At 43.5% G+C, this 19,359-nt stretch overlaps 1 protein-coding gene across 4 annotated transcripts in view; it reads right to left on the bottom strand.

Annotated features, from left to right (window-relative positions):
* Positions 1 to 19,359, bottom strand: part of arhgdig (Rho GDP dissociation inhibitor (GDI) gamma) — an 86,838-nt gene that overhangs the window by 33,203 nt on the left and 34,276 nt on the right. For all 4 annotated transcript variants that reach the window (XM_068003720.1, XM_068003721.1, XM_068003722.1 and 1 more), the window contains exon 2: positions 13,692 to 13,868. In XM_068003720.1, coding sequence (XP_067859821.1) covers positions 13,692 to 13,863 — 172 coding nt within the window. In that variant the 5' untranslated portion in view covers positions 13,864 to 13,868. The remainder of the gene's footprint in view (positions 1 to 13,691; positions 13,869 to 19,359) is intronic.

Below are 19,359 nucleotides of genomic sequence, written 5' to 3'. Positions count from 1 at the left end.
TAGTCTCTAGAATCATGACCATCCATGTAACTCCCTCCACTGCTTCTTCACCCCAAGTTCTTAACGTCTCACCAGTCTCCTACCCACTCTAACCCTGCACCTGCAGTTCTCCCTTCTCTTGCCTTCTCCAAGCTCATCTTGTCCATAAGACACACTTCTGCACTCTCAACCCCGACCCTGCTCAACTCCCCCTCCTCGCCCCAATGCTAGATGGTATATTCAATGGTTCCCTTTCCTCAGGCATCATTTTTCTCCCCTTCAAATCAGCTATCAACACCCCTCGACTCAAAAAATCGACGCCTGATCCTCTCCAATTACCACCGCATCTCCAATCTTTCTTTCATCTCTAAGGTCCTTGAATGCATCAGTATCCCCACCTCCAGCTCGCTGTCCATTTCTTGTAACACTTCCTGTTTAACGCTTTCCTTGACGTCTAGTTTCTATCCTTCTAACAGCACCAATTTGGCCCTTGCCAATGTCATGACATCCTCTGTGACTGCAATCGTGGTATATAGAATCATAGAATCATAGAAGTTTACAACATGGAAACAGGCCCTTCGGCCCAACATGTCCATGTCGCCCAGTTTATACCACTAAGCTAGTCCCAATTGCCTGCACTTGGCCCATATCCCTCTATACCCATCTTACTCATGTAACTGTCCAAATACTTTTTAAAAGACAAAATTGTACCCGCCTCTACTACTGCCTCTGGCAGCTCGTTCCAGACACTCACCACCCTTTGAGTGAAAAAATTGCCCCTCTGGACCCTTTTGTATCTCTCCCCTCTCACCTTAAATCTATGTCCCCTTGTTATAGACTCCTCTACCTTTGGGAAAAGATTTTGACTATCGACCTTATCTATGCCCCTCATTATTTTATAGACTTCTATAAGATCACCCCTAAACCTCCTACTCTCCAGGGAAAAAAGTCTCAGTCTATCCAACCTCTCCCTATAAGTCAAACCATCAAGTCCCAGTAGCATCCTAGTAAATCTTTTCTGCACTCTTTCTAGTTTAATAATATCCTTTCTATAATAGGGTGACCAGAACTGTACACAGTATTCCAAGTGTGGCCTTACTAATGTCTTGTACAACTTCAACAAGACATCCCATCTCCTGTATTCAATGTTCTGACCAATGAAACCAAGCATGCTGAATGCCTTCTTCACCACCCTATCCACCTGTGACTCCACTTTCAAGGAGCTATGAACCTGTACTCCTAGATCTCTTTGTTCTATAACTCTCCCCAACGCCCTACCATTAACGGAGTAGGTCCTGGCCCGATTCGATCTACCAAAATGCATCACCTCACATTTATCTAAATTAAACTCCATCTGCCATTCATCGGCCCACTGGCCCAATTTATCAAGATCCCGTTGCAATCCTAGATAACCTTCTTCACTGTCCACAATGCCACCAATCTTGGTGTCATCTGCAAACTTACTAACCATGCCTCCTAAATTCTCATCCAAATCATTAATATAAATAACAAATAACAGCGGACCCAGCACCGATCCCTGAGGCACACCGCTGGTCACAGGCCTCCAGTTTGAAAAACAACCCTCTACAACCACCCTCTGTCTTCTCTCGTCAATCCAATTTTGTATCCAATTGGCTACCTCACCTTGGATCCCGTGAGATTTAACCTTATGTAACAACCTACCATGCGGTACCTTGTCAAAGGCTTTGCTAAAGTCCATGTAGACCACGTCTACTGCACAGCCCTCATCTATCTTCTTGGTTACCCCTTCAAAAAACTCAATCAAATTCGTGAGACATGATTTTCCACTCACAAAACCATGCTGACTGTTCCTAATCAGTCCCTGCCTCTCCAAATGCCTGTAGATCCTGTCTCTCAGAATACCCTCTAACAACTTACCCACTACAGATGTCAGGCTCACCGGTCTGTAGTTCCCAGGCTTTTCCCTGCCGCCCTTCTTAAACAAAGGCACAACATTTGCTACCCTCCAATCTTCAGGCACCTCACCTGTAGCGGTGGATGATTCAAATATCTCTGCTAGGGGACTCGCAATTTCCTCCCTAACCTCCCATAACGTCCTGGGATACATTTCATCAGGTCCCGGAGATTTATCTACCTTGATGCGCGTTAAGACTTCCAGCAACTCCCTCTCTGTAATATGTACACTCCTCAAGACATCACTATTTATTTCCCCAAGTTCCCTAACATCCATGCCTTTCTCAACTGTAAATACCGATGTGAAATATTCATTTAGGATCTCACCCATCTCTTGTGGTTCCGCACATAGATGACCTTGTTGATCCTTAAGAGGCCCTACTCTCTCCCTGGTTACTCTTTTGCCCTTTATGTATTTGTAGAAGCTCTTTGGATTCTCCTTTGCCTTATCTGCCAAAGCAATCTCATGTCCCCTTTTTGCCCTCCTGATTTCTCTCTTAACTCTACTCCGGCAATCTCTATACTCTTCAAGGGATCCACTTGATCCCCGCTGCCTATGCATGTCATATGCCTCCTTCTTCTTTTTGACTCGGGCCTCAATCTCCCGAGTCATCCAAGGTTCCCTACTTCTACCAGCCTTGCCCTTCACTTTATAAGGAATGTGCTTACCCTGAACCCTGGTTAACACACATTTGAAAGCCTCCCACTTACCAGACGTCCCTTTGCCTGCCAACAGACTCTCCCAATCAACTTCTGAAAGTTCCTGTCTAATACCATCAAAATTGGCCTTTCCCCAATTTAGAATTTTAACTTTTGGGCCAGACCTATCATTCTCCATAGCTATCTTAAAACTAATGGAATTATGATCACTGGTCCCAAAGTGATCCCTCACTAACACTTCTGTCACCTGCCCTTCCTTATTTCCCAAGAGGAGGTCAAGTTTTGCCCCCTCTCTAGTCATCCCTCCTTGAACTAACTACAGAATTTGACATGGTTAATCACAGAATAATATGAAAAGCTTTTTTTTAAACTACTAATTCTAGCATTTGGTTTAATTTTTCCTAAACTTAAGCTCTCCCATAATCACAAGACCAGATAACTTTAATCAATTTTTGAGAAACTGTTTTCAATTCAGCTCAGCAAAATTTTCACTTTGCTTTTGCAGTAAGACTCAAAAATGCTTTACAGAAAAAAAAACTTTACAAAGCTACCTACTTGTTAGAGTCATATTAGATGTAGAGTTATGGTAGAGTAGTAATGTGGTAGTTATGGCACTGTTCTAACAGCCCAAAGGTTGCAAGTTCAAATCCTACCATGGCAAGTTGTGAAGCTTAATTCTGGCTCTTGTGGGCTGGCATGAAAGTTGCTAGTCTGGGTACTATACAGTTAATAAATGTGGCCTTCCCAGCATTGACCACATTCCAAGAATAAAAAAAAACACCAAATTTCTGACTGGCTATATAACATTTCAAAAGAAATTCAGTATGTCAAGTGCTTCAAGACATTTTTAACCCGTGCTAGATAAAAGCAAAGTTGTTTGGGAAAGAAACAAATGGTAAGATTATTTAGCCTACAACTGTGGCTAGCTGGGGTGCTTTAATCTAAAACAATCCACAATTAAAAAGGGCAAGTTACTGGCAAAAGAGAAATGGTATGAAGTCTTGAAATTCTAACGTAATATGCAGTTTAATGGTCTCAGTGGAGCCTAGTTAGTACTCACTTTGCTGAAACAATGAAGCATGCACATGATTCAAGCCAAGTAATCTCCTAGGAAGCAAATATTCGCCAACTAGGAGTGTCGATGTTTTCTATCTTTCAGATTGCCAGGAGCAGGCTGTTTCAAACTCAGCTGAGTTACTTTCCTCTTTAATATAACTGGTTTTAAAAAAATCAATACATTGGACAGGATTCAAGTGTAAACTGAAACAAAGAATAAATAATAGGGCTGTAAGGCGGAAGCAAATGCTGTTATATTCTGTGCCAATTTCAAAATCTTATAACAAAAGGGGATTGTGGTGAAAATCCAGATTTTCCTCACCATTTGACCCCTTCTAAAAAATGTTACAATAAAGTGGATGAGAATGACAATTTGAGTCAGTTCCAATTCAAGTGATCAAAATTCAGACCCTTGAGCTAGAATTTTAAAACTCTATTGCTTGGAACAACATTACTGTTCTTACTCTGTTGCTTAGCGCGGAGTTTGCCACGGTAACTTTCTAAATGCTTTCACTGGTGTTATGGAGCATGGATGAGCACTGCTGCAGTTTTGAACTTGTGCATCCTTTCAATCCATGTACAATCAATTTTCAGTTCCCAACTGGACAATCAGGATTAGACATGTTCAACATCTAATTATAAATCAGTACCGCTGGGTTCTCTCTCTCCCTCCTATCCCCATGCAAAATGGAGGACCAGCAGTTATGGGACAGATGTACCATCACCAATGCCAGTAATTTCCTCAGGGGTTATCCTAATTTTCCAGCATAACTTCAGCAGAAGATTGGTAGAAACCTCATTTATGCATCTATCCGGGGTTTCTGCTGATCTTCTGTCGAAGTTACGGCGGCCGATCGGGAGGCCAGCCAAGAGAATTCCTGGCGCACGAGACTATCTATCGCCTCTTCTTCTTCTTACTCTACCTATCCACTCTCCAAACTCAGATACAAGGTACTGGCACTAGTGGAACCACACATTAAGTATGATACATTTGGAGAAACCCTTAATTCTTATTTAAAGTATTAGTGCTATTGGTTGCCATTGTGTAAAAATGTAATTTGAGTTTTAATGACTTGACACATACTCCCAGCATGAGCAATGAATTCAGAAGCAGGAGCTTTCATTACGTAATGAAATTATCCAAGAATATAAAAATAAATAGTAAAGTATTCTACAGATGCATAAATAACAAAAGGAAAATTAAGATAGGGATAGGGTCACAGGTAATGACAATGAAATGGCAGAAATATTGATAGTTACTTTGCCTCACTTTTTACCAGGGAGACTAACAAGGTGGACATGACATTAGAAGAAGAGATCAAAAACGATATCAAGACATTTAAGATAGATAGTAGAGAAATAATTGATAAACTAGAAAAACTTAGGGAGGATAAAACCCCAGGTCCAGATGAATTGCATCCATACATCCTAAAGAAGCTAAGGAAGGGATAGCTGAGGCACTAGTGTGTGATATATAAAAAATCAATATTAAAGGGAATAGTACCAGAGGACTGGCAGACAGCTAATATTATTCCTATGTTCAAAAAGGGAGATAGAACAAATCCAGGGAATTATAGACCAGTTAGCTTAACATCGGTGGTAGGAAAGATATTGGAATCTTTACTCAAATATCTAGAAACCAAAAATATAATAAAGAATAGTCAGCATGGATTTCAAAAGGGAAGGTCATGCTTGACCAACCTTATTCAGTTCTTTGAAAAAGTATCAGAAAGAGTAGTCAAGGGTAATGTAGTGGATGTAATATACATGGACTTTCAAAAGACCTTCGATAAGGTACTGCATAGTAGACTCATGACTAAGGTAAGAGCATTTGGAATCAGGGGACAAGTAGCAGAATGGATAGCGAACTGATAAGCTTTTGTGTTTTTGAAATCCTAGGGGATATCTTGGAGGAAAAAGTCAGCCACAGAGCAACAGCCTAGCTCATCAAGAACTTCATCCCATCCTCACCAACTCCATTATGACACCCTATCTGCCTAGCACCAGCTCAGATATACCCACTCGGAAGCAAGTATTAATCAGATGCATTTTCACTAGGTGAGGCACCAAGCTGTAGTGAGCACCAAAACCTGGGTAAGAGGTGGGGAAAAAATGCAGTGCTTCCACGGTGAATGGAGAAACAACTGTCCTCAGCTGAGGAGCCTAGGGACTCAGATCTTAGGGGCCCAGACTTTTAAAAAAACAATGGGTTGAGAACAAAGATCTTATGGAGGCAGTGGAGAGAGTTTCCATGTGGTTGAAATGATGGAGAAGTGGGAGGAGTCCACTACATGGATCTGAAACGCATTGCAGGAAGTTTCTCATGAATGCAAAACATCCTGGATATCGTGACAGTCCAGATTTCTGTGGCAACATAGCACCAAGAGAAGCTTCAAACAACACTGGTGGTTTCTGGAGTGGCTGCTTCAATAGATACTTTGAGAGTCAGCCTGAACACAAGACTTTCATAGGACTTCCAAGATTTGACTGGGACTATTTAGTCCATAATGACACTGACCAGTAGCACATCTTAGCTCATGCCCAGCACCAGTGGCGGCAAGAAATGGTAACAGATGTTGCTATCTCTCAAGATAGTGATAGGGTTATGACCCCCTCCAATGCCAGAAATTGAGGGAGCTTCAGGCCTAAGCAAGGCACCCATTGACCATGCAAGAGAATGACAACCGGAAATGGGTTCTTCAGGGAACGCAGCTCAAGAGATGAGTCACTTGAGGCCATGAATGCTCCAGAGTATTCTTCCCAGCCACCCACCTCAACCTCACATCATTCACGGAGCACCTTGTATAAGTAATAGATCAAGAGTTAGAGCATGTAAGGTAGCTAGCACAAGGAGTAGACACAGTGATTAGAAATAGTTACAGTTAAAATTGTGAAATTGTTGGAAGCTTTTAGTTAATTTTGTTGTGGAAAGTAACACTCGTTTGATCACATAGTCTTCAGAGTTCATTTCTGTAGATGTTTGCGACTTAATGGACTTGATTGATGACATGCGAGAGTTGGACTTCTGTATTATGGAGGCAAGGTGCAGAAGATTTGGAGAAAGCAGGTCTTCATGAGCAATTTGGGTGGGGGAGGTACAGGCAGGACAGAAATTTTATTTGTTTTCACAACTTATATTTACTGAAAGCACTCAGTTATAAATTGCTACCTCCTTTCTCTGGCTGGCGCATTCTCCTGCACCTCCTCTCCTTCTTGTTGCATTCTCTTCATCATCACCTCCTTTAAGTTTTAGGAAGTACTGATCCTTTCTGCATAGCAGGTGCTGTTGCCTGACTAACGTTACCCAAGGCCGCCTGCTAGTGGCAAAAAAAATTCAAGGCAGAAGTTACTTTCATTGCTACAGACGTGCATTCTCCTAGTGGAAGCAGCCTGCAGATCTTCAGCCAACAACTGGAATAACTTCGCAATAGCCTTTGGAGGGAGCACAGCCTTATGAGGCAATAAAATGTGAATAAGACCTTCTAAACCTGCATCTCTTGAGAAGTGTGTATCAACATGTTGGAAATAAATGTCTACTATGATGCCTTACTCTAAGGTCCTCCAATTTATACTCTTCTATATCCTCATCCTCTTCCTCTTTAAAGCATAGGAATAGAGGGATTCCCATTGGAAAATCCGTATCTTCAATCCAGAAATTTAGTTTTGCAAGTACTCACAAAACCAGTCAAAGGAAGTCTTCAGAAAATTGTCAGACCAAGAACCAACCAGCCAACCAAAATCAGTTTCTGGAAGCTGATCAGAAAATCTAAAATGACCCCCTCCATGCAGTACCCATTGCAAGGATACAATTGTGCTGCTCATATTGCTACTTAAATAGTGATGGTTGTCTGGGAGGTTGAGTTGAGGAAGGTGGCAGAGGAATATTGGCCACGTCCACCCATATTTACATGTGGTGCGACAGGCAGCAATACTGACTGGTGATTTTGGTGGGAATTTTTTGGTCAACACTTACATTTGGGGTGGGCTACCAATACATCAAAAACAAAACAATCATTGCATACATATTGGAAAATGGAAGCTGAACTAATGAGATAATTTGGCTTCTGTTTGTTAAAGGGGCAATATAGAGAGAATAAGTAATTTTCATCACAGTGTTGAAAACGAGTATAATTAGAATCTTAAAGTAGGTTCGTTTAGAGGATCCTTGGAGGAAAATTCAGCGTTGGATCATTAAATCTCAAATTACATTTTCACATCCTGACAACCTATAGCACTAATGTTCTAAATAGGAATTAATGATTCCTCCAAATTTAGCACAGTAACTGGGGATACTACAATATTCACAGTAAGTTTACAAAAATACCTTCCTAGGTCTGGTATCCTCCCAGCTGTGATATGGCTTAATTGCTTAGTTTCATATTGTGATCACCAAATTGAATAGTCATTATTTCCTACTTGGAACAGCAATGCTATGGGTTGACGAGATGTAAAAATAACCTTTTACGTCCTCCATTCGTTATCGGATATTTCCCAATAAGCCCCCTCATGTCTTCTTCTTCGTCTTCTTCTAGCCGGGTGTGTGGAGATGAAACAGGGCCCAGCCCATCAGCTTGGGTCGCATTCGATCCCAGTTTGCAGAAGTTAAAAGCACAATTACATTTTAATCACAGCTTTATCACTGGGTTTTGGCAGTCCCTCAGGGTCGAGGATGACTTGCTTCCACTCCGGGAGGGTGGGTTCTGCGGTGGCTGAATAGTCCAATCTCTGCCACAGGTGGGGCAGGTAGTGTTTAATAAGGTGGGTAGGTGAGACGCTCTGGATTCTGCGCGCTCTTTCCGCTGCTTACGCTTGACCAACACGTGCTCCACACGGTGACGCTTGAGGTGATTGGTGCCTTCGCGGATGCTTCTTCTCCAGTTTGGGCGTTCTAGGGCAAGCGATTCCCAGGTTTCCTCTGCCCTCCTAGTGATCCATTGCGGAGCTCAGAGTAGAGCACTTGTTTAGGGAATCTTGTGTCGGGCATGCAGACAATGTGGCCCGCCCATCACAACTGGTTGAGCATGACCAGTGCCTCGATACTGGGGATGTTAGCCTGGGAGAGAACGCTCACGTTGGTACGCCTATCCTGCCAGTGGATTTGCAGGATTTTGCGGAGACAACATTGCTGATATCTCTCCAGGGATTTGAGGTGTCTGCTGTACATTGTCCATGTTTCTGATGCGTACAGGAGGGCGGGGACCGCGGCTGCTCTGTTGACCATGAGCTTGGTGCTGGATTTGAGGTCTCGATCTTCAAACACTCTGTTCCTCAGGCGTCCGAAGGCTACACTGGCGCATTGGAGTCGATGTTGAATTTCATTGTCGGTCTGCTCACGGCGAGAGGAGGCTCCCGAGGTATGGACATTGATCCATGCTGTCCCTCATGTACATACACAGGTAATGCAGACCCCAAACCAGTTTACTAAATACACTTTCATTTCCTCCACTGACAGCCACATCACCCAAACATCTTTCAGGATTCTCACCAACACACTTCCCACTTTCTTGCAGGAGAAGGTAACACATAACAGGAGGCAGCAAGTGGCAGTGGCTCCATGGAACATGAACCTGCCGTCCTCTCTCAGGATGACAGCATTCCTGTCCCACCCCTGCCAGTCCACCAGTGCCCTTGCTGTTGCCTATCAGCTAGCCAGCCCACTCCCTGTAGAGCATTGAAACTTTATTATAGGAACATAGGAATAGGAGTAGGTCATTTAGCCCCTCGAGCCTGTTCCGCCATTCAATGAGATCATGGCTGTGACCTAACTTCATATACCCGCCTTAGCCCCATATCCCTTAATACCTTTGGTTAACAAAAATCTATCGATCTCAGATTTAAAATGAACAATTGAGCTCGCATCAACTGCTGTTTGCAGAAGAGAGTTCCATACTTCTATCACCCTTTGTGTATAGAAGTGTTTCTTAACTTTCACTCCTGAAAGTCCTGACTCTAATTTTAGGCTTTTCCCATAGAACCATTGAAGAGATACAGCACAGAAGGGGGCCATTCGGCCCATCATGTCCACGCTGGCTTGAAGAACAACCAGGTGCCCATTTTAATCCCACCTTCCAGCACTCAGTCCGTAGCCCTGCAGCTTACAGCACTTTAGGTGCAGGTCCAGGTACATTTTAAAAGCGTTGAGGGTCCCTGCCTCTACCACCAATTCAGGCCGCGAATTCCATACAGCCACCACCGTCTGGGTAAAAAAGTTTTTCCTCATGTCCCCTCTAATCCTTCCACCAATCAGCTTAAAACTATGTCTTCTAGTTCTTGAACTCTCCGCTAGGGGAAACAGGTACTTCATGTCTACTCTATCTGGGCCCCTCATCCTAGTATTCAAGTGTAGGAAACCTCCAAAAACAGGAACAAATGCATCAGCAGCCAGAAGCAATAATCCAGCCACTAACCTGTAGCTCCTGCATGATCCCTTTAAATAGCGCTGGTGGGGAGGGGGGGGTCCTCCATGCCGTTTAAGACCTGTTCAGCTGTGCGAGGTTAAGACAGTGCATTGGCTGGAGTGTAGAGTTCCAAAATCGCATCTGTCCCTTTAAATCAGTGTTGCACACTGATCCACCACATAATCTCCCTAGTTTACATGCTGCCGGCGTTCGTGACGTGCACATGCGTAAACTCCTTTACCAATAAGGCACGTCACGCCGGAAGTGTGCTTGCGCATCTCGGACGACATTTTCGGTCCTTAGGAGTCCACGGAGCACCTACACAATGGGCGCTGCATGACCCAACTTAGCCCCCATGAGTATAATGTGCATTTGTTTTTAAGTATTTTTAGATTGGCTGCTTTTTAATGAATGTGAAATTTGAGCCAGTTTCCTTCATTCCCCACGGACACCATCTTCAGCCAGAAGTGCCGAGTGGATGATCCATCTCAGCCTCCTCCCGATATCCCCACCATCACGGAAGCCAGTCTTCGGCCAATTCGATTCACTCCACGTGATATCAAGAAATGGCTGAGTGCACTGGATACAGCAAAGGCTATGGGCCCCGACAACATCCCAGCTGTAGTGCTGAAGACTTGTGCTCCAGAACTAGCTGCGCCTCTAGCCAAGCTGTTCCAGTACAGCTACAACACTGGCATCCACCCGACAATGTGGAAAATTGCCCAGGTATGTCCTGTCCACAAAAAGCAGGACAAATCCAATCCGGCCAATTACCGCCCCATCAGTCTACTCTCAATCATCAGCAAAGTGATGGAAGGTGTCGTCGACAGTGCTATCAAGCGGCACTTACTCACCAATAACCTGCTCACCGATGCTCAGTTTGGGTTCCGCCAGGACCACTCGGCTCCAGACCTCATTACAGCCTTGGTCCAAACATGGACAAAAGAGCTGAATTCCAGAGGTGAGGTGAGAGTGACTGCCCTTGACATCAAGGCAGCATTTGACCGAGTGTGGCACCAAGGAGCCCTAGTAAAATTGAAGTCAATGGGAATCAGGGGGAAAACTCTCCAGTGGCTGGAGTCATACCTAGCACAAAGGAAGATGGTAGTGGTTGTTGGAGGCCAGTCATCTCAGCCCCAGGGCATTGCTGCAGGAGTTCCTCAGGGCAGTGTCCAAGGCCCAACCATCTTCAGCTGCTTCATCAATGACCTTCCCTCCATCATAAGGTCAGAAATGGGGATGTTCGCTGATGACTGCACAGTGTTCAGTTCCATTCGCAACCCCTCAGATAATGAAGCAGTCCGAGCCTGCATGTAGCAAGACCTGGACAACATCCAGGCTTGGGCTCATAAGTGGCAAGTAACATTCGCGCCAGATAAGTGCCAGGCAATGACCATCTCCAACAAGAGAGAGTCTAACCACCTCCCATTGACATTCAACGGCATTACCATCGCCGAATCCCCCACCATCAACATCCTGGGGGTCACCATTGACCAGAAACTTAACTGGACCAGCCATATAAATACTGTGGCTACGAGAGCAGGTCAGAGGCTGGGTATTCTGCGGCGAGTGACTCACCTCCTGACTCCCCAAAGCCTTTCCACCATCTACAAGGCACAAGTCAGGAGTGTGATGGAATACTCTCCACTTGCCTGGATGAGTGCAGCTCCAACAACACTCAAGAAGCTCGACACCATCCAAGATAAAGCAGCCCGCTTGATTGGCACCCCATCCACCACCCTAAACATTCACTCCCTTCACCACCGGCGCACTGTGGCTGCAGTGTGCACCATCCACAGGATGCACTGCAGCAACTCGCCAAGGCTTCTTCGACAGCACCTCCCAAACCCGCGACCTCTACCACCTAGAAGGACAAGGGCAGCAGGCGCATGGGAACAACACCACCTGCACGTTCCCCTCCAAGCCACACACCATCCCGACTTGGAAATATATCGCCGTTCCTTCATTGTCGCTGGGTCAAAATCCTGGAACTCCCTTCCTAACAGCATTGTGGGAGAACCGTCACCACACGGACTGCAGCGGTTCAAGAAGGCGGCTCACCACCACCTTCTCGAGGGCAATTAGGGATGGGCAATAAATGCCGGCCTTGCCAGCGACGCCCACATCCCGTGAACGAATAAAAAAAAAAATTTTAAAAAACACATGCCTCTCCACACCATACAGACTTAATTATATCGGTATATAATTACACACACCTTCATTTCAAACGGCTGCTAAAATTTTAGGTTTTGAACTAAAAGATACAGTGGAGCCAGACAGTTCGGTTTAATGGTGAAAGAAATTAACAACAACAGGAACAACAACAACTTGCATTTATATAGAGCATTTAACATAGTAAAACGTCCCAAGGCACTTCACAGGAGCGTTATCAAACAAAATTTGACACCGAGCCACATAAGGAGATATTAGTACAAGTGGCCAAAAGCTTGGTCAAAGAGGTAGGTTTTAAGGAGCTTCTTAAAGGAGGAGAGAGAGGTAGAGAGACGGAGAGGTTTAGGGAGAGAATTCCAGAGCTTAGGGCCCAGGCAGCTGAAGGCACGGCTGCCAATGATGGAGCGAAGAAAACTAGGGATGCGCAAGAGGCCAGAATTGAAGGAGTGCAGAGATCTCGGTGGGTTGTAGGGCTGGAAGAGGTACAGAGATAGGGAGGGGCGAGGCCTGAATTATATCTAAGCCTTTATTTTAAAAATAAACAGTAAGCAAACTTTGAATTAAATTCAGAAGTCACCGTAATAAACAGATAATTAGCTCAATGTCAATGACCTAAGAATTTAATAGAATCTAACACATCATCATATGGAGTGAATTTCCGCAGCGGTTCTCCTGTTTGGCTGCGGTATCTTCGGCAGAAGATCCAGGGGTTCCCTGTTGTTTCTCTGCATCTTCCACCGAAGTTACGGTGTCTGATCAGGAAAACCCCATGGATATTCTCCTCCATACTTTCTACAACTCAGGCACAGCCACTGAGGAGGTAGAATGAGAGGATGTGTTTTGCCTCCTACCTCCATTTTTTTTTACATAAATTATGTCCCACTATTCCCCTCTCCCCCCGCCACTCCAAATATTAGAACTGTCCTTGATATCCCCCCCAGTTCTTTAGACACAGTTCTGCTTCTGCTCTACAAAGAAAAAGTAACAATTCAACAAATTTTCAACTGAAAAGAAAAACACAGATTTGGGAGGGGGTAGGAATGATCCCTGGTATCCAATTGATTTTGTTAATTGCTAATGAAATGTCTCCACCCAAAAATGTGGACCTGTTTTTTCTCTTTTCAGATCCTGACATTATATTTCCAGCAATTTCTATTTTTTATTTCAGATTTCCAGTTATTCTATTTTTCAGTAAGGATTTTTATTCTTATAATTACGCAATACAGTTTACTCCGTGGCCCAGCAGTACCTTTTCTGCCTATTCCGCAACTTCTAATTCAGGCCTCACATCACTTTTGCTAATGCATGGGAGACAAGCTATTCTAGCATGCTATTGGCATAATAGTGCATTTAGTATTTAAAGAGATTATGAACTAAAGATTTGAAAAGGATTCAAATCATTACTTCAAGGCTGTTTGTAGGCAGCAAATCAGACTACCATTTCTTCAACTGTTACATAACTTAGTACATAAATATCAACTAAATACTAACCTATGTCCTTAGGCACAGAGCCAAGTAGAGCCTGTTTGTATTTATTCAAACTCTCGTCATTGTTGTCCATCTCCTGAATTTCTTTAAGTGACTTCTGTGCAGGTGCTTTGTAGTTTGAGTCAACTAAGACATTGTCTTCTACAGGATACACTTCTGGATCCTTGTCTGCCATAATATCTGAGAAAAAAGAAGCAGACAGGTTTATTGAGTTGATTAGCTTTCACACCAATAGACCAAAGATATTTTAGATTATTTGGTTTTGAATATACCTTTTGATGAATGGAATAGAAGATTCCAATTACATATAATGCGAATATCAACTGTAAGAACATTTAATATTAACATTTAAATTGTGTCCAAAGGGTTGAGAGTAGTTTAACCACCGCGGGCATTCAAGTTTGTGCTAATTCAAGAATTTCATCAGTTCTAGGTTAGAAATATCATATCCACCATATGACAGTGGAGATCTCCAACTAAAAGGGATAAAAAAAGTGAAGTCTGGCAAACTAATCCTGTTTCAATGCTGCAAAATGGCAAAACAGCTCTATTGCACAGAAGTTCAATGCCTCAAATGATCACAAAAGCCCCAATTTTAATCTCCTGAGTTTGACGAGAATGGGGCGGAGGTTTAAAATAGCAGTAAGTTACTTACCACTCCATTATCGCCCACCCCTGCCCGCTATTTTATCGAGTGAGTTTTAGAAAGAGTTGGAGGTGTCACCCTAGGCAGACGCGGCCTCATTAATATGCGAATGTCGAGGTCCTATGACGCATCTGCAACATCGATGATCGTGCCAGTCACACTGCGTTCCAGAGCCACCAATGAAGCTGGGCAGCAAAAAGGAGCACGGCCAGTGTTGAGCATGAGTAAGACTGCAATATAGATTTTTTCAATAAAATCATCTGTCTGAAACAACTTCGCTGTTTCTGCTGATGTTTCCACACTATAGAGTGCCTGCAATCACTTAAATGCAGCTTGGCAGCAATATAACTAATATAAGAAAAGGAAATTTGTTGTCTGGACAAGTGAAGTCTGTTAGAAAGTGATCTTATTTCATTTTAGTTGTAGTTTTAGGATACATTTAATACAATGTTGTGCAATGTGATGGAGGGGGCAGGAAATTCTGGTTGCAAATTCATGGGTTTGGAAGTTAACTGAATAAGAAAAGCTGCATGAAAACCACAGAAATGTGTATTGGTTTGATCCTAAAAGGGTTTGTTTTGTCAGTTTAACAGTGATACTTATGTTGAGAGAAATTCTGTTGCTTTTGAAAGGATATATTAACATTTCATAGGAACAAAGAAATCTATAAAGTGAACTAATAATATCTTCCCTGCTATATAACTTTTTAAAGCCAGGGAGCCTACATTCTGTCAAACATGAATTTGCTTACTGATTAGATTCTGTAAACTGTTATACATTACATCCAGGATGTTAGAGGCATTTATCCTGTAAAACTCTACCATTCCTCCGAATATTGAACACTCCCAGAATTGTGGTAGGATGGCTGCTGGGGGACAAGAGATAACCTTACACATGTGGCTCATGACACTGCTCTGCAACCCCACCATGCCTGAGCAACACAGGTATAATCAAAGCCAAGGGACCGCCAGGATGATTATTAATCACACCACAGGGATGCTGAAGCAGAGGTTCAGGTGTCTGGACAGGTCTGGGAGCTCCCTACAGTATGCCACACAAAGAGTCTCCTGCATCATCATGGTGTGCTGCATACTGCATGACCTCACGTTACAGAGATGCCTGCATTTGGAAGAGGAACAGCAGCAGTCCTCATCAGACACAGAAGACATCAACACCTTGCAGCAAGAGATTTGAAGGCTTCAAGGTGAAGCCCAGAGCCTGTATAGAAGCCGTTTGAGCTGCCAACAAAACTGTAGAGGCTGGTGATATTGACTCCTTTTGTAAGGGCCCAGCTGCAGTGTCCATGGAGATGACTACACTCTCCAGGGTAGACTACAGTGTGATGATGTCATGCGAGATGACATCAAGCAGGCTCAGTGCGGACTCCTCCACTTTCAGCCCTAGTGCGGAAACTCCTGGCTCTCTCTTGAACTGTCCCTGCCACCAGTACCTGGTGCTGCCCACTCGTGCTCAGTGTTTCACCACATGCGGACCCCTCTAACTCACTGTCTAACCCAGTCAGGGTGTCAAACTCTGTGCTAGTGCTTGGGAGGGAGTGGCATGGTGTTGATGCATCCTCAGGAGGGTTGTGACCCTCCAAGATGCCTTCCGAAGGAGCCTCATGCTGCCAGGAAGGACCTAGAGGAAAGAGAAAAGAGGCAAGAGTTAGGGTGACACAGAGAAAATGGACATAAGTCTTGAAAATTCAGAATGAAATTGTGAAGATTGGTGCATGTTTGCTGAGGTGAATGAAAGATTACAAGTAATATGCAGACACCCTGCTCAAATATGCCGTAAGCCTCACCTTCCCCAATGCTCTTAGCTCTGCCTGACCCACTGATCTCTTGCTCTGCCTGGGTGAGAACAATGATGTTTGCAAGTCCTCCACCCTTGCATTATGTGTCATCTTGTCCTGCAGTAAGAGAGGGTGAAAGTTAGTGAGCAGCTGTTGAAAAGGTAAGTGGAGATATATAGGGCTTGTGTATGTAGTGCATTTGTTGAATGTGGCGATGAAGTAAGATGGAATGAGAATAGTGAAGGGATGAATGTAAAGCCAAGTGTATGCAATGTGAAGTGAGGAAGGAATGGTGGGAGGAGTTTATGGTTGTGTAAGTGATTGTATGTGAGACGAGAATGGTTTCAGTATGTGGTGTGAAGAGTGAAAATGAAGAGCTGAGTGTGTTGGGAATGAGAAATAGAGGTGTTGCAGTGTGCCTTTGTGATTATATGTTGAAAGATGTGTTGAAGTGGAGGGAATTGTTGAGAGCGGTGTGGGAAGGGGTCACAGGAGTGTTATCAGGTACTGTTGAGAGAGCTGGAGGGATGAAGAGCTGTACTCACTCTTGCTGCTCCTGTGAGGTCATTTGAACTTCTTCCTACATTGAAGCTATGTCCTGGGGATGATGCTGGTGGCACTGACCCTCTCAGCCATTTCTGTCCAGGCCTGTACAAGTGTGGCATTGGGGATGCTCCTGCTGCTTTTGGGGAAGAGTACCTCCCTCCTAATCTTCATTTCCTCCTTTAGGACCTCCATGAAGGCATCAGAAAAGAAGGGGACAGGCCTACTAATTACAGTGGCCAAGATATTGTACAGAGTTTAGCAATGAAAAATACAAGCAGTTCCAGTAGCCAAGATACCTTGCAATAAAAAATCCAAGCAGGGAATGCAACATTGATTTAAGATGTGTATTTCTGCTTTAAAATGGTCTCAGGGGTCACGCCAGAAATTGCACATGGCAGGCTGCCCGATCCCTGATGAGGTCGGGAGGGCAGCTGTCAGTCAAATAGAAATGAGGCCTGGGAGTTATAATGAACTGGGCCTCATACCAGCACAGCCATGCAAGCTTTCCGCTCGTCCCGCAAACTGTACTTGCGGCCCAAGTTAAAATCGTGGCTAAAGCGTCAATTGATCATAAATATTACTTTCAGCTGAGAGAGAAAATATGAATTACACAAGGCAGCAGTGAGGTGACTAAAAATAATGGCACCATAAATTACAACAGTTAAAACAGTGCTAAAACACGCAATATAATGAGCACTGTCCAAATTACATCTAGAATAATCAGGAATTAGCAGTTTCTGTTTCTACTATTGGTTATTAGATGTCAAACTTGGATCAGTGGTGGCATTCTCACTTCTGAGTCAGAAGGTTGTGGGTTCAAGCTCCACTCCAGAGACTTCAGCACATAATCTAGGCCAACACTTCTGTGCAGTACTGAGGACAATTGGTTCCGAAACTCGGGTCTTAAATTTAAACAAGGCAAACTATGTAGGTATGAGGGGTGAGTTGGCTAAGATTGGGAAATTAGATTAAAAGATATGACGGTAGATAAGCAATGATAAACATTTAAAGAAATAATTCATAATGCCTAATGAATACACATAACCTTGAGGGATAAAAACTCCACAAGAAAAGTGATCGAACCATGGCTAACTAGAGAAGTTAAAGATAGTATTAGATTAAAACAGGAGGCTTACAATGTTGCCAAAAAGAGTAGTAAGCCTGAAGATTGGGAGGGTTTTAGAGATCAGCAAAGGACAACCAAGAAATTGATAAAGAGGGAGAAAATTGAATATGAGATTAAACTAGCAAGAAATATAAAAACAGATTGTAAGAGCTTCTACAAGTATATAAAAAGGAAGAGAGTAGCGAATGTAAACATGGGTCTCTTAGAGACAGAGACAGGAGAAATTATAATGGGGAAATAAAGAAATGGCAGAGACGTTAAACAAATATTTTATATCAGTAGAAGACGCAAAAAAAACACCAGAAATAGTGGGGAACCAGGGGTCTAATGAGAGGGAGGAGCTTAAAGTAATTAAGATTAGTAAAGAAACAGTTTTAGAAAAATTAATGGGACCAAAAGCCGACAAATCCCCTGGATCTGATAGCCTGATCATCCTAAGGTTTTAAAAGAGGTGGCTGCAGAGATAGTGGATGCATTGGTTTTGATCTTCCAGAATTCCCTAGATTCTAGAATGGTCCCCATGGATTGGAAGGTAGCAAACGTAACCCTGCTATTCAAGGAAGGAAGGAGAGAGAAAACAGGGAATTACAGACCAGTTAGCCTCACTTCGGTAGTAGGGAAAATGCTAGAATCTATTATTAAGGACGTAGTAACTAACTTAGAAAATCATAATATGATTAGGCAGAGTCAGCACAGTTTTAAGAAAGGGAAATCATGTTTGACAAACCTATTACAGTCTTTTGACTAGTGGGGTGCCGCAAGAATCAACTAGCACGATGGAATGGGCCTATACTCTCTGGAGTTTAGAAGAGTGAGAGGTGATCTCATTGAAACATATAAGATTATGAGGGGGCTTGACAGGGCAGATGTTGAGAGATTGGTTCTCCTGGCTAGAGAGTCTAGAACTAGGGGGCACAGTCGCAGGTTATGGGGTCGGCCATTCAAGACTGGGAAGGGGAGGAATTTCTTCCTGTAGAGGGTTGTGAATCTTTGGAATTCTCTACCCCAGAGGGCTGTGGATGCTGAGTCATTGAATATATTTAAGGTTGAGATGATAGATTTTTGAACTCTAGGTGAATCAAGGGATATAGGGATTGGGCGGGAAAGTGGAGATGAGGTCGAAGATCAGCCATGGTCTGCTTGAATGGCAGAGCAGGCTCGAGGGGACATATGACCTACTCCTGCTCCTATTTCTTATGTTCTTATGATCGGTGCTTGGGCCATAGCTATTTACAATCTATATTAACCACTTAGATGAAGGGACCGAGTGTAATGTATCCAAGTTTGCTGACGATACAAAGCTAGGTGGGAAAGTAAGCTGTGAGGAGGACGCAAAGAGTCTGCAAAGGGATATCGACAGGTTAAGTGAGTGGGCAAGAAGGTGCCAGATGGAGTAAAATGTGGGGAAACGTGAGGTTATTCACTTTGGTAGGAAAAATGGAAAAGCTGAATATTTTTTAAATGGTGAGAAACTATTAAATGTTGCTGTTCAGAGGGATTTTGGTGTCCTTGTACATGAAACACATAAAGTTAACATGCAGGTACAGCAAGCAATTAG

The sequence above is a fragment of the Heptranchias perlo genome, chromosome 22 (assembly GCF_035084215.1).
Source record: "Heptranchias perlo isolate sHepPer1 chromosome 22, sHepPer1.hap1, whole genome shotgun sequence".
NCBI classification, from domain to species: Eukaryota; Metazoa; Chordata; class Chondrichthyes; order Hexanchiformes; family Hexanchidae; genus Heptranchias; species Heptranchias perlo.
The sequence above is the reverse complement of the archived record's forward strand: the minus strand, read 5'-3'. Positions and strand labels throughout refer to the sequence as shown.